Source organism: Mixophyes fleayi, chromosome 12, assembly GCF_038048845.1.
Source record: "Mixophyes fleayi isolate aMixFle1 chromosome 12, aMixFle1.hap1, whole genome shotgun sequence".
Taxonomy (NCBI): domain Eukaryota; kingdom Metazoa; phylum Chordata; class Amphibia; order Anura; family Limnodynastidae; genus Mixophyes; species Mixophyes fleayi.
The window spans coordinates 24696818-24708634 of NC_134413.1; the positions used below are offsets into that span (position 1 = coordinate 24696818).

The window sequence follows — 11817 nt, forward strand, 5'->3', positions numbered from 1 at the left end:
TTGTATTAACTGGAGGGTTGACAAATGTGTTTGCAAATTTCAAATTTCATGATCAATTTCACATATTGTTCATAAATTGAATTCTGAAAGATTCTCTTCACTATATTTACAGAATTTAAAGGTTACTTTTCAGTTTGTTTATTTGGTAGATTAATCGTTTTCCAAACATTCTCAAAGCACAGGGAAAAAAATGCTTCTCTATATGTTACACAGCCAATGTATCCATTACGAAACAATCATCCTTGTCTAAGTGCCTAAATTAAATGCATCAGTAGCTAGAGCTTTTATGGCAGTTATGAGACAAGAATTAGATGTCTGTGTGTGAATTGACTGCTTCATAAAAGATTTTTTTGTTTGTTTTTGCATAATAATGCTGTGTACAGGACTCCATTACTATTCAATAAATGTATTCATTAAGCAAATTGGGCTCCAATCTGCAAATTCCAGCTCTGTCATTTTAGGATTGGATTGCTAACTGTAAATTAGTCACTTTTTAATTGGCTGACAATTCCACAAAGACTATAATCTTCAAATTATGACTGTAATTGTGAATTAATATTTATGGAAAGTTTATGCTAGTTAAAAAAAAAAATGTAAGCAGCTCCCATGAAAGCAGTGTATTTACATGTGCTGCTTCAGCAAAATTGCTTCGCCCAGAGTGTTAGAAATTGTCCTTTTGAAAGCACTGATAGAAATTGTGCAGCTAGCATTTGTTTCTCATCTTGTCGGTGACCCCACTAAGGCAGCTGAGCTGTCTGAGCAAAGAACCTGTTTGTGATCTAGCAACTGGATTAAAGGAAGTCAAATTAGCATTAATAGCATCTTTTTGTATCCTACTACCCCTCCCTCCTTTGCTTATTCCCATACCCCTCTTTAAGTCTCTTTCTTCCTATCCTCTCCTATAACAGCCTTTCTCTGTCTCTGTCTTTTATTCCCTCTGAATCTTATTTTACATAGTTGTCTCCTTATCGCCACTCACTTTCTCCCTTCTCTTTCACTCCTATTATTTACTGTCTCTATTCTCTCATACTATATCCATACCCACATATATTTCCCATATATTCTCCTCTTTCCTATTCCTAGTCTCTATTCCTGTAGTCACTATATTTTCTTTCTCCCCCTACTTTTATATTCACTGTTCTTATTCTGTTCCATGTATATTCCTCTTTACTATTACTATGCCTATTTTCTCTTCTTACTTTCAGGCCACATGTTTACATCAACTGTCACCTCTAACTCTATTTATTCTATCCTTATTCTGTGTCCTTATTTGCAGACATCCTTTTTTTATTTTACCATCACTGCCTTCTATCTACTGTCCATATTTTTTTTTTTATATCCATCTGCCACTTGTCTCCTCTGTTTTCTAGCCATAATCGCTTCCACTACATTCAGACCCTTCTCTTTTATCCAACCTCCTTTCTCTTCTACCCATATTATTTACTATATCAGCCCACTTTCCCTCTATTTCAACCCACCTCTATTTTCTACCTATAGTCTCTCCCTGTACTCATCCCACTTATCTTTCACTCCTACTATCCTCTGCCTTCCTGTAATTTCTTTTCATACAGTAAGGGGGTCATGTTGAGTTGAATGCAAATTGTATTTGCAGTGTATAATATGCTTTTTAAACTTAAGCACAGGATTGCAAAGCACTAATTCTGCAACCAGTACCAGTACTGTGCGCATGATCAGATGTAAAAAAAAAAAGCATATTTTACGCCAAGAACGCAACTTGCGTCAACTGCAACATGATCCCCTAAACCTATTTTCTTTCACCCCCTGTGTTCCTCTCTTTGTTATTTATTGTATTCCACCCCATTCTCTTTGAACCTAAATTCTGTATTTTGCTTATTTTTCTTGCCCATGTAGTCATCACTGCACACCTTCTTTTTCACATCATACTTTTCACTGACCTGTAACTCCACATCTCTTCCCTTATATTAGACACTGTTAACAATCCTCTCTCTCTCTTTCATGCCTCCCTTCATTCTCTCTCTCTCTTGCCCCTCTCCACTCTCACTCTCTCTCTCTCTCTCTTTCATGCCCCTCTTCACTCTCTCTCTCTCTCTCTCTCTCTCTCATGCCCCTCTTCACTCTCTTTCTCTCTCTTTTTCATGCCCCTCTTCAATCTCTCATCCTCTACCTCCCCAACTCCCTTCTCCTCTCTCTCTTTCTATTCTCTCTCTCTCTCTACCTCTCTTTCACAAAGCTCCTTCTCTCCCTCTCCCACTCTCTCTGCTCTCTCCTCTCAGTGGCCCCCTCTCTTCCTCTCTCTCAACTTTCCCTCACTCCCCCCTCTCTCTTCACTCTCTCCCTTTCTCTCCCCACTATCTCTTCCCCAATCTCTCTCTCTCTATCTCCTGCATTTTCTTTTCCCCTGCTTCTGTCTTCTCTCATTATAGCAGTTCCACCTCATTAATTTTTTACCTCTTACTTTGTGTGTGAAATAACAAAATGTACACAAATGCAATGTTGTTTTTCTAGAGTTTCACTTTTTTAATCTCCCACTTATCTTTATCTTTGTTCCTTCATTCCTACTCCTCTTCCTTCCCCGTCTCCCCCTTTTCCCCCTCTTCCCTTGAATATCCATCCCCTCTCCAGAGGCTATGTGCCTCCCTTCTCTTATGTCTTACCTACCTTTGTATTGCATCCTCCTTCGTCCTCTGTCTCTCTTTCCTCTTTCCGCTCTCAATCAACCCATTATTATATGTCACATACAAACCTCAATATCCTATTTGTTTTCTCTTGTCTAAATTCGTTATCAAATAAAAAGGTCAAATCCATTTCTGCGTTTTAATAATACCCAGTTATGTTCATAAAGGTGTTCGCTATTTAATCCCCATATGTAGGTCATTACAGCAAAACTAGCCAGATAATGTGAGATAAATTCTGTGAGTCACAGTGAGCTTCTAATATGCTATGGGTGCAAAGTGCAGCTGCTATCGCTTACAAAGCGTATTATATTTGTTAGATAATAATCATGTTTTATTAAACTTGATGCGTGTAAAAGGGTTTGACGGCTATTTTATATAGACCCTGAACGAGAACAAAGAGGAAATTCCTGCAGCGTTCAATGTCACATTATCGCTTCTTATTATTGTGCTATCAAACTGTTGCTTGTGTGGTTATCGCAGAAATATTTATATATAAATAATACAATATGTTTCTGGCTTATATTATTTCTGTGCTCCACTAATGTAGCAAATAATAATAATAATAATAATAATAATAATAATAATAATAATAATAATAATAATAATAATATTGTTGTTGTTGCTACTGTTGTTATTATTATGTCGCTGTTATTTATCATTATATTTTAACCCTTGTGGCGCAGTTTTCCACTGGATCATCTAAGATCGTGCAGCTTTTAATGTACAGAAACGGCCTATTATTTGTTGAAATCTATCTTTGTTGCTGAAGTGAAGCTTCAAAAACAAGTTTCATTCCTGCATGCAACAGAAAAGGAATTCTGCAATTCTGACTAAAAGCAAACACAGGCTTCACGTATGAGCCTCTTTGAATAGATCCTTCACCACTTCACTCTTTGGTAGATTGGAAAAGAGAAAATAAGTTAAAATAGTGGAATACAGTAGGAAGTAAGGATATATATGGAGTTGCTTGCAGGCATCTGGTGGTTTCCATGGGAAAGCAGACCTCCAGTCTTAAGGGGAAATGTGAGCTGCATTTACTCTTTACATTTATATTTTTAAATCCGACGGCGATGTACACAAATATTTAATACAAGCTAACCTGCTATAGAAGAGATAGAAGAGTGTGTGTGTGTTTGTGTGTGTGTGTGAGAGAGAGAGAGAGAGAGAGAGAGAGAGATCCATTAGAATGTTTTTATTGTGTGGTGTTTTTCTCCTAGCCTACCATTTGTAGACCTGTGGAAATGCTTAATGCACGCACGTTCTTTCAAATTATTGGCCCAGAAATACTCTTGATTTAAATGACTGTTAACCTTAAGATTTCATAAAAGGACAATCAGAGATTTTTTTTTTATCGTGATTCGCATTGTTAGAGCTAGAGTTTACACCAGGGAGTCCCCCAATTCCTTCAGACAAAAGTGTTTTGAGAGCAATTAAATCATTTTCTCTCGGTGGTTGTTAAGCCAAGAAGAAATCGTTATCAGTACTATAAAATAATAACGAAAGAAAAAAAATATTTTGTTTATTTTAAGGAGGTGTAAAATATAATATTTAGTTCCTGGGTGAATATTCCAAGACCTGTGCCCCCCTTCCCTGCCGCACCACCCTTCAGACCCCCGGCTCGAGTGGTTCCTTCTTCTACACTGCATCCCTGCATGATTGAAAGTGGAACTGTTTTCTAATGGAAATAAGGCATCCGCCTGATTATGTGTATTGAATCCGAATCACTCACCAGATCCTCTTCTTAGAAATGAATTTAAAAAAGGATGATGGTTTCAAACCTCTGCAGGCATGTCCTTCTAATATTCGAGGTCGATGTATTTTGCAACATTTTCTTTTCTTTTACCATTTGAAATGGTTCAGCTATATAATTACATTGCTATTGTACAGGAGAGAATCCATTCTAATCACTCGGTCTCACAGCCACATGCAGTGTATCTATGTCAAATTAAAAGTAAGATCAAAATGTATCTGCTGCCGCGGGCAAGGAGGTTAGTATCTTAGTACTTTATATCTTTATAAGGAAATGTATACAAATTGATGTCAACCTGTAGCTTAGCTGATCTTTAAAAGGAAAAGGAAATCATCATGCAGAAATAAGACAAAAATTAGCTTAAAAAATTAAAGTTAGAAAATATTTGCAACAATATAAGCAAAATATACTACGAACACCCTATAATAATTTATTAGTTATATAATTAAGCTGCAAAACAGGTTATGAAACACAAATATCCCCGTTACAAGACTTGACTTGAAGCCATATATCTACCAATGTGACGTAAACAATGATACATATAAAGTGAATTATATCAATTTATTACATATGACACATGTCATCCAAGGCGATTTAGACATATTAGTCATATGCAATATATATATATATATATATATATATATATATATGTGTGTGTGTGTGTGTGTGTGTGTGTGTGTGTGTGTGTGTGTGTGTGTGTGTGTGTGTTTTAAATATTATGCTAAGTAATATACTTTTCTATGTATTTATTATGTCAGTATACAAACATTCTAGATATAGAAATATATATATAGAAATATATATATATATATATAGAAATATATATATATATATATATATATATATATATATATATATATATATATATATATTTATATATATATAGATATATATATAGATAGATATATAGATATATATCAGCATACAAACATTCTAGATATATTCGGTCCATAATACTTCATTTTTTGCTGATCTAATATTATTTTTAAGCGAATGCTATATGCCATAAAGGAATCAGTCAGCTTATAATAAAGTTTGTGCTTTTATCCTACCTGTGTCTCTTAAATAGTGATATATAGCTAGATATATAGATAGATAGATAGATAGATAGATAGATAGATAGATAGATAGATAGACCCATTAAACTCATATTAATCAACCTTCATATAACCTCTGTAAAATCTAGGTATTTCATCAGACCATAGGCCTGGGGCGTTTTTGTTGTCTTTTTAAATAGCAAATTTACACATATTTAAACATCATATTCTTACTTATATAGAGCTATTACTGCTAAAACGCTGGTCATTGCGCATATATTTTTATCTCTAGATTCTGCATTTTAAATACTGAGCTAGCTTAATATGCATTTTTGAAGATAGGTAAATTTGGAGGGAAGGAGGGGGGAGGAGGGTGAAAGAGTAATACATTTTCTTGATTAAGGCTTTAATTTCCCCTAAACCATAATAATAATATTGTAAAAGTGAAGAACTGTTTTGATTAATATAATTATGACAACAAAACACAGAATACAATTAACGTTTATCCAGGTGATAATTCATGTAAATCAAGATTTAAAATATTAGCCATAAAACCCTAGGCATATGTATTTCTATTAAAAGACATATCATAGTACACATGACAAAAGTGGAAATAATATAAATTAGTTACTCCACAAAAACAGGGAATTGTGTGAACATAAGATCGCGTCAGAAGTCAATGCAGAATAAACAATAAAACATCTACTATATAAGTTCTACATGATCTATAGAGCATACAAGATTCATAAACGGACAGTTTACACGTGAACATTATATTGTACCAAATTGTCCCATTTCCTTCTATTATTCCTTGACAAAAAAAAATTATAAAATTGTTCAGAATAATTTGGAAATATGTAGAAGATAAATTTAACGCTTATCTTAAAAATGCATATTAATAAGCTATGAAGAAAAAATATCTCAGATTATAAAATATTTACTATTCCTGTGACTTGTGTCGTCTACGCTACATCAATCACAAGAGTTACATTCCTGGATATAGATGTTTTTCAATTCAGTGTAACAAACTAGATTGTGAAAAGTACATAAATTCCATCTTGTTATAAAGTTGGGTGGAACATTTGAGATATAGTGTTATAAATATATATGCATATATATATATATATATATATATATATATATATATATATATATATATATATATATATATATGTACACACACACACACACACACACACACACCTCCCTCTTACCTGCACAGTAGATAGACAGCATGCCTAACCTCTAGTCTTTCTATGTTACCTTTATATATATTTATAGAACCTATCTATAGACGGATAGAAATGAAAGAGGCATACAAAAACCAATGGTCAGATACGCAGCTCAAAAGATAATTGGACTTGAGTGGTGGCCTTGTGGGATTAACATTCTTCAAGAATTTTCGATCTTTACCTCCAGGTTTGTCATTGTAGAGAGCAGATCAGTGTCAGGACCAGACCGTTAACTGTTGAATGTCAAAATTCCCCTCTGCTATTTATTCAAAGAAATCAGGATGACAAGCTCACTGGGCTCCCCACTAAGCGATCTGTATGAACACAGAGCAAATCAGAAGAAGGACTCTCAAAGTCCACGACTAAGAAATGAAATAAGTATAGCTACCTGCCAAGTATCACTTGTACGTTACTTGTAAGGTTTAGCAACGTGCAGCTCTTCAGAGTTTGTGGAACTATTACTCCCAGCATGGCATGCCAGCAACCTTGGACTTCGAGTTCACAACAACTGAAGTGCAACAGGTGGATTATACATCTACTTAGCTGCATTTGACAAAATAACGAAATCCACATTCCTAAAAGCAGAAATTGTGTTGTATATTAGATGGGTTAATTAGGCTGAACAGGGAGGTTAGTAGTGTGGCAGAATTTATTTTTTTATCTCGTTAGAATTCTACGCATTAATTAAGAACATTGTACTTATAAATACTCAAAGTCTCGATTACTAAAATCGATGCGTTCTTATTTATAAGGGGGATTTATAAACTCCGATTTTTAATATATGTTCCTAACCTATATACCTTTTCTCTTTTACTGGAGAAAAAAATAATGTAAAAGAGTCTTAAAGAAGAATCCAGGATTGTTCTCTTTTAAAGCCAAGTTCTATAGGCCAGGGGAATTGGGAGAGGCTGGGGAGCGAGATGTTATTTACTTTACTGCTGATTGAAATGTAAATCCTGCTACATTCATGTTTGCCAGCTCTCTAGTGCCTTAACTGCGGCGCTCACCTTTCTATGGAGGAGGCAAACAAACTCCAAGCTAAGCTTACATGGGACAAAATGAAAATTAGTTGATTTAATGGAAACGAAATCTTTTGTAAGAAGGATAAGTAGATGTACAAAATAATCATCCCAGCAATTACAGCCAAGCCACCATTACGTGCTCTGTGAATGAACGTATTTTTGAAATTTGAATGACAAAGAAGTTGTTATATGCATTATTATGAATTAAAAAGTTACATATATGTATATATATATATATATATATATATATATATATATATATATATATATATATATATATAATTTCATTATGTTACACCGTAATCATCCTTTATGTTGTAGTCCACTTAAAAGCCATAGGTTACAGAGAAAGTTAAGATAAACTAATTTAGATGCAGCTACTACATGACATTTTATAAGAATATTTTTAAGATTTGAATTGTTTTGTCACAACATCTTTGACCAAATTAAATCAATGTTATATTCAACAATGATATTCGAAATATTATTTGGCATTTAACTTATTATAACTTTTATTAGAATTATTTTAAGAGTCTACCTTTAGTTTAGTTTGTAATTGTTATACATGAACCAGAGGCGAATATTATTACTAAATGTAGTTATTGTGTCATTAGTTGTTCGTCTCATGCATGTAGAATTTTTACAGGAAAGATACATAATTACTACTAATGTGTTATCAATGTTTTACATTATATTGAAGCCTTTTTTTAAAATCATACAAACTCACAAATATTTAGCCTGCTTAAAAAAACACTCTCAGTTTTATAAAAAAAAAAAACCCGCATGAATTGATAACTAAATCATTTTACATTTATTAAACACGTCGGGTTTTTATTAGCAGTGTTCCTAAATATCTGTAAAGCAAGGTGCACACTACAGGTGTTTCAGACAATTATCGGGCCAAACACCCAATAAACGAAAGTATATTTATAAAAGTCTGATTTTAACTTGACCTATTTTATTTGAGACGCCAAATAGCTTTTGCTCACAAACACCGACTGATATACAGTCTCTGAAGTAAGTAATGTTATTATATAGTTATTTGTATTTTCCAGATTCATTAACCATTTAAGTAGCGCAGAATTAAGAAAAAAAATCAAAACAAAATCATAAAAGGACAAAGTGACAAATAAAAGAATCATACACCTTTTAATAGTAAATTGGTGTCACAGAAATCAGACGAACTCAGGGACATCTCATAAATTAGCCATTTCAGAAACTGTGCATTAATACAATAACTGGCAACATGCTGATAGAAAAATAACAGAATGGTGAAAAAAAGTATAATGCCAATAGTAGTACTATATTGAAAATGAAACCAACCCATATATATAATCGATCCTGTATTCATTCAGTTAGTTAAAATTATGATATCACACTGTTTTAGATTTTTAAAAAAGTGATATAGCCATAAAGATTTGTACTATTTCATGAATATCATCCAAATACGTCAAAATATTTATATAAAAAAAGTTCTGATCCATACTTAACTAATATTTTTTAATTTATTTTTAAAAAAATTAAAATGTCAGTCGGATATCTTACACTTTATAAATGCACAGTTCTCCCTACGTCCATTGGTTCAAAATGTACAGTAAAAATGAATAAATAACTGCGTCTTCCAATGTGCATAATTTTTTAGTTTAATTTTTTTGTTTGTTAACTATATGGAAGCCAGATATCTAGATAAGATACAGCATCCGATATAATAATGAAGACGGGACAAATAACAAATCGCTCTCAAATGATGAACACCAAATAGTTCTATTTCTATTAGAAATGTTTCTTGCTTGTCTTGATTTTTTTTTTTTTTTTACAACAAAATGTACAATTTACTAAAAACTAAAGATGCCAAGTTCAACAATGAGGAGAATACAATTTCACATGAAACATAAAAAATAAAATCGCTCTCCAGATGAACGGATGGGGGACTTTATTGTCATGAATAAAGAATAATTTTCCCAAGTCTTCATTCAGTATAGCCCTATATACAGGCAGGTAGCGAGGGACGCCATAAGGTGGTTTGAAGTCCAATCCTTCTTTCCATTTGACATTTTGAGTACCATCCATCCAGTTTAATAACTATTTCTATCCTTCCCCCTTCTCTTTTTGGATTGCTCAGGGAAACCCTCTTATAAATCCATCCCCCCTAAAGTACTGCAGTTTTTTCTTCTTTTTTTTTTCTCCATTTCTAACAGATGAGAGGGGTTGTCGAGGGATTGGGATGGCTGAATTCACCATGTCCTACCATATAGTAAGGTAGAGCAGGACATGGCTGTGCCATAGTCAGAGCTGGAAGAGTTTAGGTGAGATAGGTTGGTGACCTGGCTCTGGAGACTTGACGGGCTGGTGGAATGTGGCCCCATGTCTGGAGACTGGCCTGCACTGTTTGTTTGGTGGCTTTGATGCTGTCCCAAGCCATTGGTGGTGACTGTAAGAGCTGTGGCTGCCTGCTGCTGGTGGTTCTGAAGGCCGCTTGTAGGTGTGTTAGAGCCGGCCTGGCATGGCTTCCCGTCCTTCACCAACACTGGCACTGCCACCCGTCTTGGAGATTGCTGCTGCTGGCATGAACTGTTGTCCTGTTGCATCTGCTGCTGAGCTGCCTTGTCTTTGGCCTGTCTCTTCATCTTGTAGCGATGGTTCTGAAACCAAATCTTCACCTGAGTGGGAGTGAGGTGGATCATACTAGCCAAGTGTTCTCTCTCTGGAGCTGATAGATACTTTTGCTGCTTGAATCGTCTTTCTAGCTCATAGACCTGGGCCTGAGAGAACAAGACCCTTCGTTTTCTCCTTGGGGTACTCTGGAGGGGGGCCATACCCTTGCCCACATCTCCTAATGACCCCATATTACCGAGACCTCCCATATTCATTCCATTGGAGGGGCCCATGAAACGAGATACTAAAAAAATAACACACGATAAGGATTTTAGTCATGTTTACTCTTCATCCCTGATTAAATAATAAATACAGTACAAGAAACTAACTATATTACATGCATTGTATTTAACGTGCGTGTGTACAACTATTACTATAGATACACAATAATAAACACTAAAAACATTCAAATTGACATTAACCCCTTAACGCAGCAGCCAGTAGATTCACTCATTTATTTTCCTAAATGAAGCATAAGTACATTTTTCTCTAATTTGTTCGTTTGGAAAAGTAAGTAAAACATACCGTTCACTACTTTGCAATGAGACTGGACCCTGAATGACAGAGTGATAGAGATAGACTATTCTAACTCTCTATTCGCAGATACTGCATTTAAAATAATTTACATTACTGTTGTCATTTTATTTAATACTATTTTATAGTTCATATGAATATATATATTTATATTTATATTTATAATAGTGTTATAGTCCTCATACTTACTTGTAGAAAATCTTGGGTCCGGGTTGGTTCCATACCATCCAGTGGCTGAAGTATTCCTCATTGTCTCTTGGTAAGGTGGTAGCTCGCCCATATTCCCCAGGTTGCCTAAGTTGCCGTTGCAGTAGCCCCCCATTGTGGTGTGGGAGAGTTGAGGGACCCCTGTAGCTGTCATATGGTAGGCAGCACTCACTGGTCCATTGTGGCCCATAGCATGTTGCTGCATGGAAGGCTGAGACACCTGAGATTGCCTATAGGCTGCAATTGGAGCCCCTAAACCCTCCATAGCCACTTTCTTGTAGCTCTCCTCCAAAGGACTCAATATATCAGACACTGAAAAGGGAGTAGTATGCTTGGGACTCATCGACATGTTTCTGAGTCTGGGAGAAAAAAACGATCTCTCCCTCTCTCCTTTTTTTTTTTTTTTAGCCAAATATTCTGGTGTTGCCTTAACGCCGATCTTGTTGGGTGTACACGTAAGAGAGCGGCTGAAGTCCGCCTTAATTGGGCTGAGTGGAGCTCAGAGCTTTCTTTGCGTTTGTTTTAGCCAGACGCCAGGTTTTAGGCAGCAGAGGCGGGGCCAGCACTGAGCGCCAGACAATGGAGCCCCAGCTAGCGCTTATAATTAGCTTACATGCTGATCACAAGGTAAACACCTTACACCGGGGATCTGGGGTTATTTATCCCGTTTATCAATAATAAAGAAATACATTCATGCTTGATTTATAGTAAGGATTGACTGGG

At 35.1% G+C, this 11817-nt stretch overlaps 1 protein-coding gene across 1 annotated transcript; it reads right to left on the reverse strand.

Annotated features, from left to right (window-relative positions):
* Positions 1–8831: 8831 nt before the first annotated feature.
* On the reverse strand, positions 8832–11608 carry NKX2-1 (NK2 homeobox 1). Its single transcript, XM_075193333.1, has 2 exons — positions 11077–11608; positions 8832–10597 (listed from the first exon to the last, which is right to left on the reverse strand). Exons 1-2 carry the CDS (start codon positions 11441–11443, stop codon positions 9933–9935), a joined length of 1032 nt encoding a protein of 343 aa, XP_075049434.1. The 5' UTR covers positions 11444–11608; the 3' UTR covers positions 8832–9932.
* Between the last annotated feature and the right edge of the window lie 209 nt (positions 11609–11817).

Coding starts and splice junctions, on each gene's coding strand:
- NKX2-1 (XM_075193333.1), bottom strand. CDS start 11,443: ATGTCGATGAGTCCCAAGCATACTACTCCCTTTTCAGTGTCTGATATA. Junction 10,598..11,076: donor GGACCCAAGATTTTCTACAA/GTAAGTATGAGG, acceptor TTATTTTTTTAG/TATCTCGTTTCATGGGCCCC.